Genomic DNA, 26,938 nt, shown 5'->3' with positions numbered 1-26,938 from the left:
ACATTCAGTTCTTTTAACCCCTGGCTTGGCTTGGTTTTAGAATTCTTAGTTAGTAGAACTTATATAGATAGATGTGGTATTGGGAAATGGTGTGGACATGGTGGGAAGTAGTAGCTAATCGGATAAGATGTTGGCCTTCTAATTGGAATCTAATAGGTTTAAATCCCAGCAGCCCCATGCTGCCACTGGTAGGCCCTTGATTAAGACCCTTAACCTTTACTTGTGTAGCTGAGACACACTATATTGCGAAAAGTTTGCAGATACCTGGTCATAAACTCTGATTATAGAAAGGACATTACTCATATATATCACACACTTGGATGCTCAGGATATTTCTTAGGGTTTTGTCCATTCATGTCCATTGTGGAAAGCGCTATAGAAATAAACTTGAACTTGAACTTGTACAGTATGTGCTTTTTGAGCATCGCATTCCACATTTATTTCCAATTTGCTCTTATAATTCCCTCCCCTCTTTTTGGAAGATGTTCCATTAGATTTTGGTGTGTGCTTGTGGAGATTTGTGCTCCTTAAGCCACAAGGGTTTTTAGTAAAGTCAGGTACTGATGTAGGTAAGGAGGCCTGGGGTGCAGTCAGCGTTCACATTCATCCCGAAGGTGTTTAATAGAGTTGAGGTCTAAACTCTATAACAGGAGATCTTCCACTCCAACTCATGCAAAGCATATCTTCAAGGAGTCTGCTTTCTGCACAGAGGCAACAGGTTTGGATCTCCTAGTACACATGAAGGGAATATTTCATTTTACTGCATACAAAGACACCCTGTACAATTGTGTGCCTTCAGCTTTGAAGTTCAGTTTTTCAGCTTTGCCTAAGAGTGGACTCTAATCAAAGTGTAGTTATGAGGTAGGAAATGTAGACTGATGTGGAGAAAATTCATTCAAAGCATTTTAGCATAAGGCTTCAATGTAATCAAGTGTGAAAAATATGAAGGGGTTTGAATTCTTTCTGAGTGCACAGTTTAATCAAACAGGTTAAATTTTTTTTTGTCTGATAGTTAAGTGATCCAATTACGGCTCCCCCTGAAATAGGAATGCTGAACCACCTTGTGGGTTTATAACCACAAGATAAAGAGTAAAGGCTACGGAAAGTGAGGTGGCATTCATTTAATAAACAAAAGGTACTGACATTAAGAACATGGAAAGTCACAAAGCCTGAATTATTGTGTGTGATGGAAAGGTAAGGGGAGATAATGTTGGCCCTACATTCACATACAATATGTGCTGTGATGTAGAAGTTCTTACAGTCTTCAATCATGTGTGGGTGATTTTTTTTAGTCTCAGGATGAAATATATGACTTTAATTGTGCATATGCGCCAAATAACAGTTTGGCGTATTGAACCAAATGACAGTTTTGCTACCAGTGGCTTCATTCTTAATGTTGGGAATGACAGGGATGCTTGGCATGATTGGGAGGAATGGAATCCCAGATCTTGATATGTGCTGCGAAATGTTATTAGACATCTGTGCAAGCTGTGGGTTGTCAATAACAAATACTCGGTACCAGAGTTCCTTCAGCTAAATATCAAGGCTTAATTTATGATACTCTCAATAGACTTATAGCCTATTTTTTTTTTGACACTATGATAAAGAAAGAATTAAAGCTGTCAACTGATTACCACTTGGTGGAAAGTTAAAGCAATTAAACAGGCCACCGGCATGGCTTTCCTGGCAAACCCAGGAAAGGCTTGGAGTATCTGACAAAAGTTTTACTAAAAAAAAACTTACTTACTTAAATGAACAAATCAACTGAGTGATACAGAAAAGACAGAATGCCTGCGGGGGAACCTTTAGACCTCTACTGGGTGTATTGTTGAGCATTGGAAAGAACGCTATAACACAATGGAAATGCCCACTTGTTAGAAGGCAGTGATAGAAATCTCTGGTGTCTTGGAGTCATATCTGTGTTTCTATGGCTGTTCATAGCAAACATTCATAGCAACAAGGCTAAAGGGATTTAGGCACCGAGTTCAAGGTTGTGAAACACAATTTCCTCAGTGTTGCATAGATATTTGGAGTCTTGCATTTTGTCTTGCAAACAGACAGCCTATTATAATTTTTTTATTATAATAGGCCCTAGACCCTAACCCTAACCCTATAATAATAATAATTATTATTATTATTATTTACAAATATTTAGAGCATTTAAACCGAATGATTGTGTGGATTTGGAGACGATTTATGATCATGAGACTAGATATCTGTGGGAGGAACTTGAGATATTTAAATACAAAATAAAAACTGACCCAGTAACTGACAAAAAAAAAAAAGAAAAGCTATCCTAGCAAATTTATTAGACTTTTGCCATTAGCTTTAATAATTAAAAAAGGAAATTTTAAACTCTGGAATAGAAAATAATTGTTATAAAGATTTAAAAACAGTCAGCTCTACTTCTGGTTTCTATTATCTGGGCGAAACCTTTCAACATCTGCTAGCATATGTAGTGCTTTTGTTGTTCTAGCCAGTACTCTTGCCAGGCAGTGCTTGTCAGTGTTGTGAAAATATATTGTTGTACTCGTATCCTAGTTTGAAGGACATTGTGAAAGTGGAACTCTGAACAGATGCAAAACTTTGTCAGACTTGCAGTGGCATGCGGTATTTCGTTTCAGAGGATGAATCTGAGCAATATACTGTAATGCTTATGGATGCAGAATACGAATTAATCATGGAAACCTAAATCTTTGTGGAAGCTTTTAATTGGTCTTGCTCGGGTCCTGCTGGGATTCTGAATGAGTGCTTTATTACAGGCAGGTAAACTCATTAAGCCTGTAGATACTCGTAGTCTGTAGTATTATCTGTATATAAAATATAAATATAGTGCGTAATTAAAGTGTTATCAATTCTGGCCTTCCGATTCCATTATATGCAGAATGTTCCAATACTCATTTCTAGCAATTTATTCAATTAATAAAACTTAAAAAAAAAAAATAAAAAAAAAAACAAAAAAAATTGTCATAGAGCATAAACCTTGATTTTTCTTTCTTTCTTTCTTTCTTTCTTTCTTTCTTTCTTTCTTTCTTTCTTTCTTTCTTTCTTTCTTTCTTTCTTTCTTTCTTTCTTTCTTTCTTTCTTTCTTTCTTTCTTTCTTTCTTTCTTTTTTTTTACTCCCAGACTAGAGAGTGAGGCTGAATATTGAAATAAACTTCAAATATTAAATTGTCCAGCCTGGCAAAAACGTACTCTTTTTGGCAAACTGCTAATGTGACTTCTTAATAATGATCTATTTTTTTCCCTTTGGAATAATCAGGATTAATGATCAGGATGTTTTTTTTTTTTTTTTTTTATTATAATATTCCTTTCAATTTCCATTTTTTAGGATATCTATAACCTTATATAATCGATATCATTATATAATGAACGGCAGAAAAACTTTATAGGCCAAATCCCCGGGCCTGCTCCAAAAAAGAAATCCGAGCATTCCAAAAAGAATAGCTAAAAGTTCAAGACCATAGTTTCGAGTCCTCTCCGGGGTAGCCAGTGCACTACAAAGAATCCTTATATAGAAATCTAGGGCTCTTCATCAAAATGGTAGAAGATTTTCCAAAATGCTTTGAATAATTCATAAATAATTGTTTGAGGGGCTGTCGTTTGAAACAACAAGGCTGCTCTAGATACGCTGTGTTATTCGCGAAAGCGAACACAAAGCTCCGCTTGCTGGATGCTATGGCTAACACTTCTAATTAACCACACAAGTCTCGATGCAGACGACACCCTGTCAGCTTCTATTAAGGGAACAGCGGTGACATACTTCCGAACAAACAAATATAAATAATCGTATTTCTTAGAACATGCCTTTGGGATGACATTACAACGCATTTCATTTTGCATAGTGTATTTTCATCATTTGGTGAAAGCTTTTATCCAAAAACAACCCCAAGCCTTACAATTGAGGTCGAATCTGAACACATTACAGAGTTTATGAGAGGTAACTGCTTTTCTCTACGACTTAACGTTGGCCCTGGGATTGGAACCCGAACCATTTCAACCTCAATTGTTATTATTCACAAGCGTGTTTTTTGGTTTTACTGTGTGTATTTGGTTAGAACAGAACCTTCTCGTTCAGTGAAGGCTGTTTTGTACACAAACATTACGACAAATCTTTGTGCATTAGTGCCACCTGGAGTCCTGGTTGTGTAAAATCAGTACAACACAGTTGCATCTCCTCTTATTCTATTCAGCATATGTGTGTGTCATGCACTCTTAATTCCAGGAGTCTGATTAAGTGTTGGTATGAAGTCGACCTGCTTACAGATTTATGGTGAATTCAGATCCGAGGTTCAACTCACTATCTAAGTGATTAGCACCGTCCCAAAGGAAGGATTGTTTCTTTTCTCCTTTGTCTGATTTACTTCCTTAAAATATGTAGCAAAGGATGAACGAATCACGTCTTACTTTTTCACGAACCGCTGATTTTATCTGATCATCTATACCTAAATGACATGAAGAAATACAACTGTTTCTGAATAGCAGCGAGTCTCCTCAAGAGCAAGGCAATAAAATGTAAAAGATTAAATGTACCACATAAATTATAAACGATGAAGAGAACAGTAAATTGGCTACTGTCTGAGAAGAGAAGTGCTGTCAAAGCACTATAGAATACAGAAACCTAAGTATATACTATAAAGTCAATCATTTCCAAGAGTAATTAAAATCCAGCTAGATGAAGACCCGCACTTTGAAGCTAAAATGAGAAAATATAAGTGGAAATTTACACTCGGTTGAATGTGGCGGTTGTTTATTCGTGTTATAAATAAATGGTAGGGATTTCAGCATTCTCGAGTGTTTTGTGTCGAGCTGAAAGTGTTTTGTCTGCTCGAAAACTGCTCATGTGTCAATCCTGTTGATTTATTCCTCTCAGTGTTTCTTGTCTAAATTCGAAAACCATGTATCGGTACTGTCTTTAGAGTAAGTGATGGACTGAAGACTGACATAACGAAGACTAGCCCTTTGAAATTGCGTGGCGTGCAGGCGTAAAAAGGCTGCCTCCATCAGATTTCATTTTGTCACAGCTTTTATTTTCTCTAATGTGTGCACTCGAAATTGCCTCTTGCTGAGATTTGCTCTTCTCTCATTTGGGGAGCGTCGATGAGCGGTTGCAAGACTTCTCTTCAAATAAATGAGCATTTCATCGCACTTCGATATGATTCGAGTACAGTGCACTTTATTTGGGTCTCTCAAATGGCAGTCAATCAATCAATCAATCAATGATTATAGGCAGCTGTCTTTTGTGCAAAAAACAAAAAAGATAACAAACAGCCTGATTTATTTTTATTGGAAAGTTACATACCGTATTTTTCGGACTATAAGCCGCTACTTTTTTCCCACGCTTCGAACCCTGCGGCTTATACAATGAAGCGGCTAATTTCCTGGGTTTTTCCCGGTTTCACAAGCTTCATGCCAAAAAACTGAGCCCCATAACATCAGACCAGTGAAATTGAAGAAGGGGTTCAGGTGAACCAATGAAATTCTTTATATTAAATCAGATGCGCTCCCACTGAATCGGGCCGCACCACATCATAAATATGGATGATGTCCCTCTGACGTTTGACCTTTTCAAAAAGTGGATATAAATCACAAATGCAGATACAGAATTCAGACAGTGGGCCATGATGTTTTCCCCCTTGCATTATTTTTGTTTATTAATTTTTTTACTCAGTTAAGGATATCGTTTTAAATGTAGTTAAGGACAATGCATAAAGCAAAACATACTTACGTAAAAATTAAACTAACTACTACTAAAAAGTAGAACTACACAAACTCAAATACAGTAACTCGAGAGCTTGCCTATGAATGCCATTTTAGAGTATACCGACGATTAATGAATATCATGTAGCAGTACTGGTGATGCATTGTGTGTAACTTGATGTAAGTGTATACTGTATAAAAATGCTGCTGGTTTGAAATGATCATTGCGCATGTTGAGAAACAATGCGCATTAACTCCCCTAAAACTGGTTTGCTGCAAGTTGCTTCAGTTTTTTCATGTATTACACCATCGGAAACTTTCCATACCTGAGGCTGAGTATGGATGAATACAAGCTTAGATGATTCTCTGAAGAAGTACTGAGTTAAATGAAAGTTAGGGTTTTTATGTCTGGAACCCAGTCCTGTGTGAATACATAACAATGTTTGAATGATAGTGTGAATAATTCTGTGAAAAGGTAACATTGCATTGCCTGCTCAAATTTTTTTTAATCTAATAGAATTTGCAGGTTTAATTTGCAATAGTTAATCTACTATTGAGTACACATAGCACTACAGTGTAAATGGCTACACATTAAGAGCCTGAAGTCAGCATTTATAGCACCATGCAACTTATTCTGTATTGCAATGAAATGTAATTAACATTTAAAAGATATTTAAGCGCAATAAACCTTGTATAATACGTATAAAACTTGTATAATACTTTATTATGAGTTATGTTTGAAGAAACACTGGGGCACGATTTGAGAAAACAATACGTTATAGTGCACTATTAATTATAAACAAAGACTATACGGACAAAAGTATGTGGACACCCGTCCTAATTACAAAATTAAGGTGTTTCAGTTACACCCAATGCTTACAGATGCATGAAAATCAACCTCCATAGAAAAACATAAGCAGATGAGCTCATTTACTTTGAACTGAGCATTATCACGGGATTCCACCTTTGCCACAAATGAGTTATTACGCTTTCTGGCCTGCTAGACCTGCACTGGACAACTGCGAGTGTATCATTGTTGAAGCATCTAGGAGCTGCAACCGCTTATTCCTAAAGTGATAGACCATGCAAGCACACATAGCAGGCCACCAAGTGCTGAAACACAGCACGTAAAAATTGCCCATCCTCTGTTGCATCATGCTCTACAGAGTGCTGAACAGCTTCTGGGAGCAACTTCAGCACAAGAGCTGTGTGTCAGGAGCTTCATGAAATATGTTTCCATGGCCAAGCTGCTGCCCACAAGTTAAGCTTGCTATATGTAATTCAGAGTGAAAGCTAGAATGGTGTAAAACACACCGCCACAAGACTCTGTAGTACAAAAGTTCAGGTACCAAGTTCAACAATAGTGATGTAAAGGCCAAAGTGTGAAGAAGGAAAGGATCTGCTCATGATCCAAAACATACAAGTTTATCTGTCAAGCATAGGGGAGGTTTTGTCATGGTATACTTTGTATGTCTGCTTCAGGAATGAGCTCACTAATCTTTCTTGATGGTAGCAACTTTAATGGAATGAAAGAAGTCTACAGAAACATCAGATAGAACATGCTTTTCACCTCCTAAAGAAGAGAGTGAAAGGAGAAAAAGACATGCAGCTAAATATTACGTGTTATTTAGTTCCAGTGGTGGACAGTAAGGAAGTAAATGTAATTTGTTTCTGTAGCTTTTTCACGTATCTGTACTTTATTGAAGTATTTTGATTTGGGGGGACTTTTACTTTAAGTTCACTACATTAAAAAAAAAATTATCTACTTTTAATAACTACATTTTGTGAAATCAGTCGTTCCTTTTGATTTATTAATGGATTAAAACTTAACTGGTCAAACAAACAGCAAGCCACCAATCAGGGTCGAGGGCACGCTCTGTTTTGAACTTGTTTTTGATTGCCACTTGGTGTATCTACTTATAACTAACATACAGTTCAGCGTCAGTTCAACAGCAAGCAGAACATTTGGAGAGGAATAATTGATTAAATAAACTCCTGACTCGAACTTGCCACAGCACCCGTAGACTTATTTGTGCAATTTTTTCACATTAATTAAATTGATTTAAATCTATTAATAGATTGGTGTGCTAAGAGTAACATTAAAGTCTTTTTGCATAAACTGAGTGGATTAAGCAAGAGTCTTGTGACAATATCTATACGCATGTGTATATACTATAATACTTCATAGTACTTTAGATACTTAAGTACATTTAAAGGCAAATATTTTTGTACTTTTACTCAAGTGAAAATTTAAAGGGGGCACTTTTACTTTCACTGCAGCAAAATCTTACCTACTGTATCTCCACTTTACATCAAGTACATGGTTTGTGTAATTTAAAGACAATGTGTTTCTATATTTTTGCTCACATTTTGCTCACGCCATAGGCGTTATTGATCGGAAAATGTGAACATTTTAGTGATTTTTTTGTGGTTCTTTGAATCTCGTTCATCAAAATAAACAAATATTTTATTTTTTTTTGTCATTTAGATCATTTCATTCCTTTGATCAGAAATCACTTTCAATAAGCAGATACTCCAACACTTCTACATACACAAACTTGACTATAGCTCCAATAATGAAAATATAACAATGCAGCTAAGACAAATTCTGATAAAAAGAATGAGTAGCTTCTGGTACGTGTCGTTGTTTTTTTTTGTCACGTGGCGGCTATAATTATTTTAACAATTCAAGATTTGTACCAAATAAACTCATCTATTGAATTGTATAGCATCTGTGGAAGTCACATGATAAAAGAACGAACAACTCAGACCAGAGAAACTCATGAGATGATCTACTCAATTTTCGATCAACTCGTTTCCTGTACATAACCTACAGAGATTTGCTCATGCGTGTCCAGTAGAAAATGAATCACTCTTCGAGACTACTCGTGCTTCTGAGTCACACTAAAGACGTCACGAACGACCTGTCACTAATAAGTGCCATCTATATGTAAGTATCAGGAAACAAGAATATCTTTAGTATATAGTCAAAAGAAAAAAAGAATTAGCCTTGGGATCGGTCTTAAATAAACAGTTCTAACTTGAACTAACCTGATCAATGCATAATTGTTACTAGATATAACCATTATATCCATGGGGAGGATTGCGTTAGGAAGGGCATCCAGTGTAAAAAAACGTGCCAAATTAAACATGCGGATCATGAATACGGACCCCTAATGGGAGAAGCCGAAAGAAAGTATTTACACAGGAATACACCAAATCTGAAATGTATTAAAAGCACATCATTCATAATAGGCTTACCTTCTCTAATGCCTCCACAACTAGGTGATGGTGGCATTATATTTTTGGGCTTGTCCATCTGTCCGCCAACGTCTGTCTTCCTGCCCGGCCATCCATTTATTTGTCCATTCTAGTTCTACTTGTTCAAGCTTATGTTTTGAAATGTTGCTGCAGTGTCAGCTTATGCATTTTTATAGCGCGATTGCATCATTTTGAACAAATGAATGTGAGTCTGCCTTCTGTCTTTGTCTGGTTTTATTGCAGTAGACAAAGGGCCAAATGTTGTAAGATTTTCTCTCCTGATTTTAGATGTAATTATGTCACACTGTGCATGGAAAAAAACCTTGATATGTACAAAACTGGCATAAATGTAATAAATGCAATCCCAACACAGTGGGAACATATGAGACCATGGTGAAAGTGCTTGCGAACATATGCGACCATGGTGAAAGGAAAAACTATTGATGGGGGATATATCTACTGTATGTCTGTTCTGCACTGTATGTATGTTCCCTTTCACGTTCTCTTCCTATATGTATAATTTTGTGCATCTATCCAGTGTTGCTCAGAGGAGAGAGAGATGCCAGCCCAGAAAGCATGGCCAATCTTGCTCTCTTGGACCCCTGTTGTGATTTAAACTCGAGAACTCCGCAGGATCCTGTGACAATTGGGCTAGACTATAATGACTAACTGATGGTGTTTTACTGCTGCTTGTCTATTACAGCGCTTTTGCCATGGAGATCAGGCAACCGGCGGTTATAGCGCATACAGTTAAACACATACTGGTTAACACAGTTTGCCTTATACACACCACCTTCCAAATTATTATGCAAATGCATTTTTTTTTTTTTCAGTATGTTTAAAGATTATTTTTTATCTCCAACAATTATATCACAATGTGTATGTTATTACATGTCAATGAAATGACAGACATTTTGGAAAAAAACACAACATATGCTGTTCGAAGAAATTATGCAGAATGCACTTTTAAACCATTTAAAAGGTTATCATCAACTCAAACTCGAAATATGTCATATAGGGCGCATTGACAGAACATTATTCATACAAATAACACAATTCAAATCAAAACAATTATTTACATTTCAAGTTACATGTTAATATATGCACCCTTCTTTGAGATGACTTTAAAAACTCTCTCGTCCATTGAACTTGTAATTCCATGTATACTGTAGATTCTGCATGTATTTCATTTGAGGATGGCAGAATTGCCTCCCACCCAAAACTGTTGTTTGAAGCAATTCTGCCGCTCACTCTCATAGATCTATCTTTGGAGGATACGCCACATGTTCTCAATAGGATTGAGGTGAGGAGATGATGGTGGCCACACCATGATTTTTTTCTCATTTTATGCCCATAGCAACCAATAATTCAATGCAGAGCGTGATCGTGTGTTGTCCTGCATAAAGTTGATTTTAATTCAGAAGGCACAATTCTTTGTTTTATACCATGGCTGAAAAGGATCTGTTAGGAACTCCACATATCTCACAGAGGTCATTTTGACACCATCAGAGATCCTAAAGGGACCTACCATCTCACGTCCCAATATTTAAGCCCAAATCATCGCTCCACCACCTCCTTGCTGACGTCGCAGTCTTGTTGAACCAGTGTGGCCATGCACCATCCATCCAGAACTTAAATTGGTCTTAATGTATTTCTGTGCAAATGGCAAACGTTTCTCTTTGTGAGATTTGGTTGGGGTAGCTGAAATACAGATTTATGCACAACAGTCGGCCTATGAAGGATCCTGCATCGAGAGGTTATTGGGACTTTAGAAACAGCAGCAGCTTAAATATCTGTTTGCTGCTCAAAAGTGGCTTTTTTATAGCCACCCTTTTAATACTATTTATTTGTCTGACAGAAATTTCTCTTATTAAGCCCTTATCTGAACTTCTGTGTTGATAGTTCGATAATCTCTGTTCATTTTTCAGATTATTCAATTGTTTGCATGCCTTTGGCAAGCCATTGCACTATTTTACACTTTTCATCTTCAAAAAGACCTTTTTTCCTCCCCATATTGCATCATAACTGTAACTTGCTTAGTAATGTATAACAATCTCTTTAAGTAGGTTTCCTTTTTTACTAAGATCACCCAGCAAACTAACTAACGAGCCTGTCTGAGCTTGATACCCTTATTTCAAAATATATGAGAAAAACAAACACGTGTTTTCTTTGAAAAACTGAAACCTACATTTTTATTTTATTGAAATCCAACTAAAATGTTAGACAATCATGTTACTTCATATCACAGTGTATATATTAGCGTGATGCTCGATGTTTGCAGTGCACGTTATCGCTCGTAATGCAAGTTACATTTTGGTAATATAAATTTAGCTTATCCTGCTAGGCATTCATTCGTAAAGCACATTACTCGCCATCCAAGTTTCCACTGTACGTGAATCATTAGGACACCAAACCAAACCTTTGCCATGTTTCCACACAGATGGTTTTAATTGCCGAATGTTTGCATCATGGCGGATTTTGGTGCTTGATTCAAGACTTCAGTAAAACAAATGTTTAGTGAATGAAAAATCTTTTTTTGCTGGAGTTTAAAAGAAAGGATGTCATGAATAAATGTGTGTTGCATTGAAGGTTATCTTTTACCTGTTTTATATAAATTTATTTATATTTTTTTAACAAATGGTCAAACTAAAATTCTCGCTGCATTAATAAAAGTAGTGCAGGTAGTTTGTGTGAAAGAGGCAGATGTAGAGGATAGAGGGGTATGGAGACGGATGATCCGCTGGGGCGCCCCCTAATGGGAGAAGCCGAAAGAAGAAGAAGAAGAAGAAGATCTAATCAGCAAACACAGATTGAATTATATATAATAATGCAATCTGTGTTTGCTGATTAGATCTTTTTCTTCTTCTTCTACATCTGCCTCTTTCACATCAACTACCAGCATGTCTTCCCTCACCACATCCATAAACCTCCTAGTTGGTCTTCCTCTTTTCCTCCTTCCCGGTGGCTCCATCCTCAGCATTCTCCTACCGATATACCCCATGTCCCTCCTCTGCACATGTTCAAACCATTTCAGTCGATTGTATATTTATTCATTTTTATAAATTTTTCATATTTACCTCATGTAAATCAATATTTCAATGTATAATAAATCCACATATTAGCCATATGAATGCTTCACACACTGTATAGTGTGGCTCTTTATTTAACCTTACTTCATAAGCATATTATTTATAGTCTAGAGTTTTAGACAGCGCTATGGTTGACCAGTTTTACCAGCATTTAAGCTGCAGGTGGTGCTTCACACATTTAGAAGCTGCTTCCAGGCTTGGATTCCGTGATGAGCCAAAGCATCGAATGTTAATTTCAGCCGCAAGGTTGAGCATATTTGTTTTGGCCACACAAAGCTGCGATTAACTAACCCATAGTGTTTTCCATTTCTGTGAAAATGCTTCCCTTTTTTCCAGTCTGATAGGATTTTCGGTGGCAGTTTCACTGCGAGTCAGTAGTCTGGATTAATGCTCGTTAACAAATCCTTGGTTTTTCGTTTTGTCAAATGAAGCGGAAAACATGACACCAACACGTGGCTAATGCATTTTTTAAAACCCTGTTAAAGAATGCTGTGATAAAGTGCCGTAAAACAACACCGCAAACATTTTACCCTCTGCAAGTGGAAGCAGATGATTTCTATACACAGAAAGTATAAAACTGCCAGATTATCATATATAGACATGTTTAAACCTCAATATAGTCTTGAAGTCCTCCACCTTTTAAAATCTTCACACAAACCTAATAGATTTATTAATAATTTACTCTAACAGGTGTGTTATTTCCATATATTTCGATGTAGAAATGTAGGAATCTGTTCAAGAAGATATTTTGATTTAATATTGACTTAATGAGCTAATGCTAATGTTAGAACAGTAAGCAAACATAGTGCGACGATTGCTAATGAAACACTAAAAAGGACAGACAAAAACAAATGACCATCCTGAAATGCAAGTACAGTACACATTGTACAATTGTTTCTGTGAGCACACAACATAGGATTGTGTATGTAAAATACAGTTGTGTAGGATTTACTGCTAGTGTGTTCAAAAACATAAAACAGACCAGTATATGTAAAAAAAAAACAAATAATAAAAAAAAAAAAAAAAAAAAAACACCACAACAGCCATAATTAGGCAAAAGACGAGCATTCATTTGACCTAAAATAGAAAATGTCTATGTATTCCGTCCGGCTGCAATGCTGAAATGTCCTTTTTCAGTTCAAAAAATAGTCCATTGCTCACTATGTTTGTATCTGCATATCAAGTGAGATTGCACCAAGCAACCGAATCATGTAATTGCACCAAATTTTAAGACTATAATGTGATCTTTCCCCCTTTTCATAAATATAGACATCATATAGACATGTGCAAAAACCCTCAAAAATACCTGATATCAAATTCTTGTGGTCTTAAAATTCTTCTGCTTGCACTATATACTCACAGCAAAGGTAAAAAATGATTTGTCTTTCAAGCTAATCAAAGTTCTTAGTTTCTATATAAAGATGGAATTCCTGTCAAAACATTTTGTGCATGCTAAAAAAAAAATTGGAAACATGATGTGGCCATATGATCAAGGCCAGAGCTGAAAGCAAACCTACTGTAAGCACAACCGGGTCTTCTCTTTTATACTGAAAGAAACATCTCAGTCAAAAGCCTCTATCCTTTCCAGATGATCTGGGATGGGGAGGCCGGTTAGGACTGTAAGACATTTGTTCCAGACATTAAAGACAGGGCAAACAGGCTGGGTGAAGGTGATGTGGAAAGTGTGGAGGTGCTGAGAGCTCACGGCATCATAGAACGCCAGAGAGCCGACATCGTAGTCCAGGAGCACGCCGACTCGCCTCAGGTGTGGTGAGGGGTCAATGGCCATCTCTTTGCTGTTGTGACGCACCACCCAGGAATTGTTGCAACGGCACAGCACCCACGTAAAAGGGTTCTTCCCAATCCACTCATGCTTGGGTGCTGACTTATAGGCTATGCCCACTGCATACCTGAGACAAAAAACAAAGTAAATTTTTTTAAAGTCAGGTTATTTTTTTGTTCTTTATATATAGAAAAGCAGTCTACAGTGAAACAGGAGAATTTGGATTTATAGGAAACCAATTAACACAATTTAACAAGTCTCCTTTCACTGTAGCCACAACTGCACCACCCGCATAGATCATCTCCAGAAGAAGCCTCAATATTAACATTATAAAATGACCCTGGGTTTACTGTGCGATTTTGTGATTTTTTTTCCCCATACATTATGGTTTTCCTGGGGATTTTAAATGAAGGCAAATTGTGTGTTTTTGTGCAAATTCTATAGCAAAAACCAAAAACAAATATAAAGATAGTTCATAAAAAACTTTAACAATGGTTTTGAACTGTTTTGGTCAACCTTTCCTCATAATGTCCAGCTTTTCTTTAAAAAGTCAGTGTTAAATGGTCTTGTAGGTATATCTGCAACCAAATCCTTTTTTTTTTCTCCTCTGTCCGCCATTGTGGAATAGCTATTAAGTCTACACAAATATATTGTAGCTTGTGGAGTTCGCCACAGATGCGGTTTGCAGAGAAACTCTTGCTGGCCTTTACAGCCCACTTCTGACAAATCGGGGTGTAATGATTCCTCAAGTAATTCGATTACAAAAATTTTGTTTTGTTTGGTCCATTTAGCTAAACACAGAGCACTGTGTTTCCCACGGACCATTATTAGTGACACACCACCTGCTAAACTCTGGAGCGATCTGGACAGGTCACACAGAAGATGCTGCAGAATGAAAACTGGAGGAAGGTGGAGAAATCAGCAAAGATTCAGGCCAAAGAACATGCCAGAAAGTTTCCAAAGTTTGGGATCATTTAAAACTAAAACATAAAGAAAACCCTGTACAGAGCGGTTACCGTTTTTAAAGTAATTTGATATATTTTTTTTTATATTTTTATTATATACAGTATATAGCTATATATTTTTGATTGCAACTGTATTTGTATTATGATGTACAGTAATATGGCTGTTAAATGCACTAAACAGTAATATTCTTGTATACAATTTCAGCAATAAAAAAAAAATTCTAAAAAGAAAAAGACGTTCATTTTAAGAGACCCGTCTTATTTTCTCTCTCTTAATAGTATTGCTCTTTAATAAAGAAAAAAGTACTTACACGATTACTCGATTAATGGATGAAATAATCGTTAGAATACACGATTACTAAAATAATCGATAGCAGCAGCCCTACTTACAATTGCATACAATTTCTCAATCATGAGGCAGCAGCACAATGTATATAATCATGAAAAACGTGACTTTGTCCACCGCTGGTTGTTGATGTTTGAGTTATTTTGAGTGTTCACTCAACACTCTATTTTTGATTTTACCCAAGCCAGTGGTGCAAAAAAAAAGAAATAACTGGTAGTTCAGAAGGAAAAAACGACTTGCCGATGAGAGAGGACAGAAGAGAATATCTTTGCAACTGTGGCTTACAGAAAATGTATTTATTTAATTAATTGATTCGAACAATTAATCATTTTTAATCATGCTACTCAAGAGTCTATTCAATGTAACTGTAGAGTTTAAAATTTTAAAAACCTTCCTTTTTTTGTGTGTTTGGCTGCCATTTATTATCATTGATATCAGTTAGTGGTTAATTTACAGTTACTTTAACCATCCTGATTTTAATATAAAACTTAAAACTTAAAAGCCATAAAAACTAAGGCGCTGGATCGTTCATATGATTACATTTGTATGTAATAAAACTCACTCTAAATGTATTACTTTTGACTTGTGGATTATGTGTGTAACTGTAACTCTTCAATTTGAAAGTGAAAATGCAGGTCAGAAATTCTTAAATTACTCTATAAAGCTGCTCTTTAGGCATATGTGTGTATTTTCATAAACATTCTGTTCAATTACAATACGTTTTGTTAATACAGTGCTTAGTAAATCAACAGCATTACAAAGGTAGCTTTAAATAAACCGTTGACAGCCATCAATAAGTAATGAAATGAAGAAAGACTAACCAGGTGCTCCCTCCAATTAGAGCCTCCCAGTAATGGCGTCCACTGTCTATGTACACGTTTCCTATGACACCGTAGCTGCTTTGGCTGCTGAAGCGCTCTTGGCCATGACTCTTCTTTGAGGATATCTCATCACGCTCTACTGTCAGGTTGTCATGGGACAATTTGAGCTTCCTGTGTGCAGACTTTGGGTCGAGTTTGAATGGCTGACCTGGGGAATCAACAACACAATAGATCAGATTTCTTAAATATTGCAGAGGTTGATATAGCAAATGTGTGACAATAATTCAATTTTTCTAATAAACATTAATAAAAAATAATAATTAAAAAACTAAAGATTTTTACAAGCATAGCCATTTAAAATGTAATGTATGTTGCTGTTTACATAAACAGACCAATGTCAAACTATATCAAATATATTTTTACTTTGAATATAAAATCAATGATTTTTCTAAAAAGCCTGGAGAAATATTTGCAGGCATTAAAAGGGACTGCAGCAAAACCAGGGGTCTATCAGGACTACCCGCCCTTTTTAACAGATACAAATACATCAGTATAAGGCTTCATTCTTGCTATTGGCACCCAATTATTTGCGTTTTTAACAATTATAAGGTGGATTTTAAGTGCAACAGCGCCACTAATGGTAAACCGGTTCAATGACACTTTAGCGATTCCATAGAGCAAAATGACCCTTAGATTTTTTTTACCTATTTTACCTGAGACATGCATAACACTTCATTAGCACTGGAGATGTTTGTGTCATGCATGCATTTAAAGTTAGCAAATTGGATTTTCATTTTTTTTTACTTTATCAGCCTTTTGTCAATCAATATATAACATTACAAAGTACACAGTTAATGACAACAAGCCAAAAATTGCTATGGGTTCTGCGCATACTACAGTCAATAGTGACCATAAAAATATCTGGAGGTGTAGATATGTACTTTGAAATTGAGATTCATCTTATTCTTTGCCCATTTATTTATATCTATTCTTCTCCAGCTCAGCATATCTCCCAAGACACTTACTTGTATGGCTAGTTCAATATTAATGCAAATTTTTTTCTATAGATCCAAAATCTGGTTGGTTTTGTCTGCTTACTCCGAGTAACTCGGTAGTTTTTTATTTCCATGTCCCTTCAGGTGCTCTACAAGACATCTAGTGGTCATAGCCATGATTCTGAGTATTTAAGACAATACAAAAAAAAAGAAAAAAAGTTAGATAGTATACATATATATAGTATATGTGCCAGACGAAGGCAGGCTGATCTGAGAGTGGCTGCAGGCAGACGCCAAGACGGAGATGTTTCGCGAACTGTGAGTGTGTGGGTGACCCCCGGCGTGAGTACTGGAAAGGAAAGCGCCGTGGTGAAAACAAAAGTAAATAAAGAAAGCTCTGCTTGGTGAACTTTTGCCTGTCTCTCTTTCTTCCAGCCAGTGAGTTTGTTACAGTGGTGGTGAAACAACATGTTGGAAGAGGGGTATAACTCCAGGGAGACTTCGTCACAGATCAAGCAAGACCAGGCCAAGGAGGAGTGCTGCAGAAGATGCCGTGGCCTCCACCCGTGACCTGTTCAACAAGATGGGACCGGCGGCGAAAACGGGCACTCCACCGTCTGCCATGCCTTTACAGGGAAATCCAGATGGAGGTTTACCCAAAGATAGGCAGCTTTCTTCTTCCCTCTCTCCTGCTCTACCGACCTTCCCAAATCACCCATGTAGTAATATAGGTACAGACAGTATGCATGGAAAAGTTACTTCCTGTTTGCCAAACAAGTGACATAATTCTTTTGTTTGATACTCTTCCTCGATGAAGGTCGTCATGCGTAATCAGAGTTCACCTGACCACAATGCACCTATACTAACAGCCTATATAACTGATTGCAATGACAAAGCTAGGTTTTCCAAGATGTCCTGCCTATTTTTCTTAGAATAGAGTTTATTCTCAAACTCTCACCATGTGCTCTTGTTTTTTCCTTTCACCTTTGTCTTGATTCTTTCCCCAGTGTATTACATGGTCCTCCTCTCCACCCCCACCTTTAGTGCATTCAAACCCCTTTGTGTTGTTTGTACAGTATGCAAGTGCTCTGTGTAATTGTTGTGTTGTATTTGTTTGTTAATTCCATCTCTTTTTGTTTATAACTTTGCCTAGTTTCATTCAAATAGATTAGCATTTAATGTACTTGGCTGTGCTTTATTTTAACTCATGTAACGAATAACAGTACACCAGATGTGATATCTATTGTAAAAGAACAAGTTTAGTCTCTGTTGCATTTCCTATACCTGCTATATAAATAGAGATATTAGAATTTCTTTCAACATATTTCTAAATCTACTATAATTTTAAAAGACATTACTGGGTTAAGGGAGAATCCAGTTTCTAAATAATAAACAGTACATAAAGGATAATCTGATGTTGTACATGCATTTTTAATATTCTTTATAAACAGGTGTAAGACACCTATTTTTGGTATTAAATTTTTACACATCAATACACCGTTATATGTAAAAAAAAAAAAAAAATGTTTCTTGGGTAAATTGGTGTCATTCTGTACCCTGGTAACAGTAATAATTCCAATAATTAACACTATGACCTATTCTCATTTAATCAAAAATGTGAACAAAAATCTTTAGCAGAACTGTTGAAACATGCTAAGGCAATCCAAGTACATTTACTTGTCCTCAAAAAGTCATTTCTAACACTAACGAGACACGGTCTTACTGTTGGTTTTGAGTGTTCCCGGCTCACTGCTGCGACTTCCTGCCTGATTAATGGCCTTGACTATGAAGATGTACTTGGTGCCACTCTGCAGACCGTGAACGGTGTAATGGTTCTGCTTAATATTGGGTACAATCATCCAGCTGTCAGCAGAGTTACAGAGACCTGCAGAGGGAAGTGAGATTGTTCATGTTACATTACACACACACACACTATCTATATATATATATATATATATATATATATATATATATATATATATATATATATATATATATATATATATATATATATATATATATATATATATATACACTATACAATATATTAATCAACTGCTTGGAAACACAGTCTTTTATGCTTTTTTTGTAAATCAATTGTATAAAGAAATAACAAAATATACACCAATAAAAATAAAAAAAAATTATAAAATAAGTGTACAGATTAAACTAAACAAAAATCCTTCCTTAGGATTAATAACAGCTTTACACACTCTTGGTATCTGGACAGTTTTGTTGCTCCAAACATTCAGCTAAAGCATTTTGCCATGCTTCATGTAAAACTTCCAAAAAGTTTTCCTCACTAGTTGGATATTTCTTGCTGACCTTAAAATCCAGTTCATGCCAAAGTATTTCAAAAAATTTTTTAGGTGCGGTAACTGGACAGACATTCCGTGATAGATAACATGCCAGCCAAAAGGTTTACTCTCTAAATGACACTTATAGAGCTTGGACATATGCTTCGAGTCATGGTCTTTTTGTATAGTGAAATTGGTTCCAATTAGCCACAGTCCAGATGAAATTGCATGGAGTTGAAGTAATGAATGGTAGCCATGTTTGTCCAGTAATATCTTTTACACAGAAAAAATCTTCAACCTCCCCTGCTCTAAAACAACCCCAAACCATTAAGCTTCCACCTCCATGTTTGACTCTGGGTTTGGGGATAGTCTGGTAGCATCTTCTTTCCTGTTCTCCATCTTAAATAAGTTCTTCTGTTAGAACCAAAAATGTAAAATTTGGACTCATCTGTCCACAGAACTTTCTTCTAGTTATTGACTGTCCAATTCTTGGGTTTGTTTTTGCCTTTTACCTAGACCTTTGAATATAAACAAAAGGAACGTGCATGTGTCTCAAAACAATAAAAGACTAGGTGTTTCCAAACTTTTGACAAGCACTGAAGTTTAAGAATTAAGTTTAATAAAGTTGAATGAAGTTTTAGAACACCCCGATCTTCCAATTTATATTGACTTTACCCAGTTTGATATCTCAGTGTACTCTGGAATTAGAGAAAAAATCAAAATTGGAAAGAAAAATAAAACATCAAATAATTTTGTTTAACAAAATTGATTTTTGACTCAAAGTAGCCACCTTTTGCAGATATAACAGCCTCGTGGCAGTCATTCAACAAAGAAATCAAATATTGTTCAAGGAAAATTCTATCCAACTCTTTTGCAGAAATTACCACAAATGCTTTTCTTTCACTCATCTGTCTAGAAACCAGCTCAGACTGTGCTAGGTATTCCATGATTTTAAGCCCAGTGTCTGTACTGTCTACTATTCTATTCTGTCGAGGTAGTTTTGACACAGCCTGGGTGTAGGTTTTGGGTCTTTATCTTGCTGTAGCTTGCAGATGTTATTTAGATCTGTGTTTATGGATCAACAATCCACAATGTGTGGAAAGACACATTGCATTACAATATAATAACATGCACATTAGTCAGCGTATGTGCTTACTGTATGTATGTAATGTACATTTCAAGAATTTTCTGTTGTACTTACTGACAATATTTGATTGGCCAGTAAAGATGGTGTACTGAAGCTCATAAGAAACGACTGAGAACTCATCATCAGATGTCCAGTGCACAGTTATGGTGTCATAGGACGCTGTGCAGAGCTCCTCTCGGATACCTGGAGAACTGGGAGCTGGAATAACAATCATAAAAGGATTTAACTCCAATAATGCATTTTAAAAGAGAGAAGACGAAACACAAAATGAAATATGCACGTTTTTGGACATAGTTTAACCTGATAGTAACAAGTTGAAATAATTGAAAGTCTTTTAAGTATCAAACAAAAGGGTGATTTTACTTCCAGTGATAGGATTTAATGAATTATACCTTCATTCGCTTGTTTTTTACACTAAAAAGTCTATAAAACTGCACCACTTTGTCATCGCACATAAATGATCTGCAGAGTGGTGATCTTTAATTGGGACTCGGTACTTGCTCTCAGCTTGGACTTAAGCTCTATAGAGTATGTTTTATGAAGGACTGGCAACATTGATTTAAAATTCATGACACATGTCCTAGTCATGTTTACTTTAACGTAGAACACCATTATTACTGCTACTGATTTTTAAGCATTCAGTGCTCAAAGATTTACTGTGACTCGCTTACTGAGCTCTTTGTCTGAACAAGGAAACAACAGAAACAACATAGTACATACAGTAAAATTTTTTGTAATTAAATAGTTTTTGATTATGAAATTCTTGCCTGTTTATGGATAATCGGTGTATCTGTTGATTGCTTTTGCTCCAATAAAAGAACAGTCAGTGTTACATATCCAGCAGGAGCTTTGAGGGGTTCTTCTTTTAAATGTATGCAAATCATATGCTATACAAGATGTAACAAGAATGCGCTCTGCATTTGATCATGTTTTATTTGTCTAGAATAATAAACCTCTAGTAGTTGTAGCATTTAATCTATTCCCATGTTTGTCTTCTCTCTTCTTGCCAATCAATCTGTTCCACATTATGTCTAATGTGGAATATGACAGATTTCAGAAATCTGGCTCACAGGGCAAAATGGAGGAAAGTGCACAACCAGGGGGATTAAAATTTATTGAAATTATTCAGACATTTTACTTATTTATTCAAAATGACGTACAGAGCACAGTTCACGCTATTTTTCCTACAGTCACGCTTATTAAGGGTTCTGAATTCCTAATCGAGTTTTGATTGTGTTGTAATACTTTTGCCAGCTCCAGAATTACAAAGTAAACAGGCAGTCTTTGTTTTACACATGTAATCAGTCAGTCAGTTTGTGTTCATGAAAAAAAAAAGAAGCAAAAAACACTACAATAGCCAATGCAATCAGTTTGACCATTGGAGCTGTAGATGCTTTGAGAAAACAGAATCTCCATGTTCCCTGTGTAACCTAACTATTATCAAACTCACAATGTTTCAGAAGACAAATATGATCTGAATGTTAGAGATATTACCTTGGCAAGCAGCTGGGAAAAGTGAGGGAAATCATTTGTTTTATAGTGTTTTACTGTAAACCCACAATTTACCCTGCTGTTCGTTTTGCAATAAAGAAAAAAAAACATATTTATCAACTTTTAACCTTTAAACTGCATGCCATGATAAGGTTTTTCTTTTTTCCACTGTTTTCTCAATTTACAAAGATAAACCTAAGTGGAATTATTCAGGTTCCCGGGCACAACCATCTCTCAGGGACTAAAGTGGGATTACAATTACATTGATTCCATTGTAAAAAGACGTAAAAAAAAGCTGTGGTTGCACTTTCTTCACTAGGTAAGGAAGTTCAACCTGCCACAGGAGCTGCTCAAGCAGTTCTCCTCAGCCATAAGTGAGTCTGTTCTGTGCATTTTAATAACTGTCTGGTTTGGCTTAGCTGCAAAATCAGACATCAGGAGACTATAGAGGACAGTTTGACGGCTGAAAGGATTATTGATGCTCCCCTGCCCACTACTCAAGAACTGTACACATCCAGAGTGAAGAATTAAGCTTAGAAAAACACTCTGGATCCCTCACATACAAGCCACATACCTTTTGAACTTTTGCTGTCTGGTCGAAGCACCGAACACCAGGATAGCAAGGCACATTAGGAGTTTCTTCCCCTCAGGCAATCTACCTCATGAACAGTTAAATGCTCTCCCCATTGTTCATTGTTTTTTTTATTTCATTATTTAATAAAATGTGCAACTGGTAGCTTCTGTCACCAAAACGAATTCCTTGTAAGTTCAAATGTACTTGGCCAAAAAAGCTCTTTCTGATTCTGATATGCAATAAGCGTTCAAATATAATAGCCTCACATATGCTGCACATGCACTAACTAGCCACTGTACATCTGGTCATTCATGAAATTTGATATAATAAGGCAATCCAGTGGACGAAAACAAAATCATGTAGATATGGGTTAATACTTTTTACACCAGAATGGTGAGAAATGTGATTGCAGTGATTTGGACTGCTGCATTATTATTGGAACCAAATGGATTGGTCTGATTATTAAAACTGGGCAGTTAAATATCGCAAAAAGCCCGGATAAGCTTTTTTATTAAATCTTTACAGATGAACCTGTGAATATTGTAGCTTTAGATTTCAGTTGTTGCCTGGCAGGATTGCAATCTGCTGTGCTACTTCTGAAGCCTATTCACCTCAATGTTTGACATTCTGTTCAATTTTGTGGTGGTATAAAGCGGTTATTTAAGATATTTTGGCCTTTCTGTCAGTGTGAAACAAACAGGCCATTCTCCTCAGACATCTTTCATCAACAGGCAATTTTCACGACATAACTGATTCCTGTCGAGTGCTCTTTTGTTTTGTTTTTCGCAATATTCCGTACAAACTCTAGAGACTGTTATGCATAAAAAAATAAAGAGATTAGGAGTTTCAGAAATATTTCAACCAGCCTGTCGAGCATCAGCAAACCCCACAGTCAGAGTCCCTGTGATCACATTCTTTCCCCATTGAGATGTTTGACGTGACGTTTAAGCTCATGACCGATATCTGCATTTTAAGCAGTGCTCTTCTTCGGCACGATTTCCATGCGCATGAATATGCAGGCGTTTCCATGAAGTGCTTGTCAAATATAGATTAATGATGTAATTAATGCTGTCACGAATACCTGTTAGGTAATCAAGACTTTCCAGCATCTTCTTCTCTCTGGTAAAATCCAGTGCAAAGGTGTCGAACGTGTCTGTCAGATTAATCTCAGGGATCAGGACCTGAGAGGAGGCTGTAGCCATGGAGACCCTGAAACAACAGACGGATCAGTGAACCTGGTATTATTTATTTTGAATATTAAGATGAAATTTCTGAATATTGGTGCTATTGTTGTTTATAAAACCTTCATGTTAATAATTGCTCACCGCTCTGAGATGCTCTTGGCAGACTGGAGGAAGCGAGCATGGTCGGTTTCCTTTAGCATATGGTCCGCTTGGGTTATGAGAGCAGACGAGCGCTCTATGCACTGCTTGCAGTTGGCAACTTGTTGTGCTAGTTTACGCAGTCGAACCGTCTACAGAAAGATAATGTTACTCACATCCAGTAATTACCATCAATCCACATAATGTCATGAGCAGTTTCTCTAGATTCCAAACAACGCAAGTCTCTGCAATAGCAATTCTATTTTATTACAGCACAATGTCATTATAATGTAATACAGTAAATAAAGTATGTCATGAGGTACAGGAAATGGAATTATGTCCCATGAATGTCCATTCATAAAATCACTCAGCAGTATTCTGTAGTACCGAATGTACGCAAGGATAATTAAAAGTAGTATGCCTTAGGTACACGTCCTGTTTAACTTGCCTTGCCCTCTTTGATTTTGGCCCCAATAATCTGTCTCCTTTCCTGAATAATGCTGATCAAGATGTCGCATTCTTCCATCAGCTTTCCTTCCTGTCTCGATGCGTTCACCTAATAAAAAACACATACACGGAAATGTATTTTGGGCAGGACATCGTATAATTCAGCTTGTCACTCACATCATTTTTTTTTTGTTTTTACTTCAGAAAATTGAATTATAATATTAGAATAAAATGCTAATAAGTTTTACTGTGTTGTACAGTAAGTATATAAAGATATGCAAATATATTTTCCTGTTTAAACAAATGTCTAAAGCTGGTATTATTTATAATATTGTAATATAAATATGATTTATATTCATGAATATTATAATGAGAATATTATAATGTCGTTTGTCTTTAGTGACCTCTGGAGAATTACATATTAGTGTGCTGCCCTATTATTTATTTGTAATGCATGTAGATTATTAGGCACGCCCTATATTCATTATAATAGTACATAGTTATAGTAATAATATATTATGCAAAAAAAGAAAGAAAGAAATTATATTATATAATGTAAAAACACTATAGCTTCCAGTATGTGTTTTCAAAAGTACATCACATAATAAAATGTAGTTAAAGTATTTTAATAGTTAGTGCTTCCTTATAAGTTAATACTTAATGCTTTCTTACCTATGTGTCTCTTTAAGTACATAAGGTGTAAAAAAAAACTTTTCAACTCCCACCTACAAGGTTTCTATTTTTTTTTCTTTTTTAATTCTGCATGTCTTCATGGGTGTGTAAAAACCATGTGGTGAGATTTAAAAGAGGTGATTGTTAAAGAGTATTTTGTGATGTGAAAGCACCTCTCTGGGCCGGTCTTTGTGTGTGTGTGTGTGTGTGTGTGTGTGTGTGTGTGTGTGTGTGTGTGTGTGTGTGTGTGTGTGTGTGTGTGTGTGTGTGTGTGAAAAAAGAAGTTATTCAGTCATAGTTCAGTTCTTTCAACACACTAATAATCTCCTTGACCTTTGAACACTACCATCAACAGTTTCACCTTACCGAACTCTTTTTGAGTTGTGTTCATTTTTTCCATCATCTGGCTACTAATGAAATCCAAAAACTTTAAAGTATCTCCAGTGAGAATTAAAATGGTTTATTAAATAAATATACAAATTCTGTGATGGTCTGATTTGAAAATTTGAGTTAAACAGTATTACTTTAAAAGACAATTCAACTATTTGTACTTTGTAATTGCTAATTTGTCCCTTGTGTCCTTTTAATTCTTTGGTTCTACTGTTGACCCAAGACATCTAATTAGACTTTATAGCAAGACAGAGTTTCCACACACATATGTATAGGATAAAAAGCTCAATGCAGTGAGAGAGGGACAGAGAGTCAGAGAGAGAGAGAGAGAGAGAGAGAGAGAGAGGGGGGGGGGTGGCGGATGGAGATGTAGGTCATCACTAAGCCTTAGTGTGGTTAATGTGATGAAATGGTGCTCGACAGAGCCAGAAGTGATTTGTTTAACCCTGAGGAGATGCGGCTTGACAAAGGGCCACTTGGAAAGCCAGACAGAAAGCCACAGAAAAGTGGTAGGTTGCATTTTACTGTAAAATATTTAAAGACCGCATCTAAATGCACTTTTCCTGTCTATGTCACATTTCCTGCCATGAAAGTTTAGGGACTCCCCTGTATGTTTGGGTGATTATCATCTTGGGCCGATGACGACATGACAGCGAGTATCACTTAATACAAAATAAGCGGCATATTGAAGGGATTTCACTCTGCAACACCATTCAATTTTGAAAGGCTTCAACCTCACTTATTACTCAGTTACCAATTACCAACCCAGGGAGGGTGACAGCTAACACATCCTTCTTTAGAGAAATGTAAATCTAACCAAATACACCTTTCTTTTTAACTGCTGTTCATCCAGTATCACAGGGCAACACAGTAGTGTTGAGTAACACACTCAGAGTAAGCACTGCCCTCTTCAGAAACACTGTGGACCATATCATTCGTATGCTTTTGTACATCCCATTCCACAGTTAGTCTCTATTTGCTGTTATATTAACTGCCACTCTCTCCTGTGAAAATGTTCCACTAGATTTTGAAGTGTACTTGTGGTGATTTGTCCAGATTTATTCAGCCACAAGGGTGGTAGTAAAGCCACGTATTGAAGTACAGTGAGGAGATCTGGGTTCAGCTTTCCAATTCATCCAATAGGTGTTCAATAGGGTTGAGGTCAAAACTCTATAGCAGACAACCCAAGATCTTCCACTCCAACATATGTAAATCATGTAAATCATTATGGAGCTGGCTTTGTGCACAAGTGGATAGTTATGCCAGAATAGGTTTGGGTCTCCTTATTCAAAACATCCAAAAAACATTGTATACAGTTGTAAGCCTCCAACTTTGGGGTTACAGTTTCGGGGAAAAATAACACATTGGAAAAGTCTGGTGTCAGAATACTTTTCTCCATATCGTGTAGCTTGTTTTGTTTAACACAAAGCCTGTGCTTTAAGTGTTAATACACTATATGGACAAACGTATTGGGACACCTGACTTTTCCTTCCATAAGTGGTTCTTCTGCAAACTGTTACCACAAAGCTAGAGGCACACAATTGTCTTTGGATGCGATATGATAAGATTTAGCATTCACTTGAACTTGGAAACCTGAACCTGTTCCAGCATGGCAATGCCCCTGTGCACAAAGTGAGC

At 36.4% G+C, this 26,938-nt stretch overlaps 1 protein-coding gene across 2 annotated transcripts in view; it reads right to left on the bottom strand.

Annotated features, from left to right (window-relative positions):
- Positions 1-12,090: 12,090 nt before the first annotated feature.
- mid1 (midline 1) overlaps positions 12,091-26,938 on the bottom strand; it is a 37,160-nt gene continuing 22,312 nt past the window's right edge. For both annotated transcript variants that reach the window (XM_083522322.1, XM_083522323.1), the window contains exons 4-10: positions 24,240-24,347; positions 23,795-23,943; positions 23,551-23,678; positions 20,459-20,602; positions 18,684-18,845; positions 15,966-16,173; positions 12,091-13,960 (exon numbers count right to left, since the gene is read on the bottom strand). In XM_083522322.1, coding sequence (XP_083378448.1) covers positions 13,612-13,960; positions 15,966-16,173; positions 18,684-18,845; positions 20,459-20,602; positions 23,551-23,678; positions 23,795-23,943; positions 24,240-24,347 — 1,248 coding nt within the window. In that variant the 3' untranslated portion in view covers positions 12,091-13,611. The remainder of the gene's footprint in view (positions 13,961-15,965; positions 16,174-18,683; positions 18,846-20,458; positions 20,603-23,550; positions 23,679-23,794; positions 23,944-24,239; positions 24,348-26,938) is intronic.

The sequence above is a fragment of the Silurus aristotelis genome (assembly GCF_946808225.1).
Source record: "Silurus aristotelis genome assembly, chromosome: 20".
NCBI lineage: Eukaryota > Metazoa > Chordata > Actinopteri > Siluriformes > Siluridae > Silurus > Silurus aristotelis.
The sequence above is the reverse complement of the archived record's forward strand: the minus strand, read 5'-3'. Positions and strand labels throughout refer to the sequence as shown.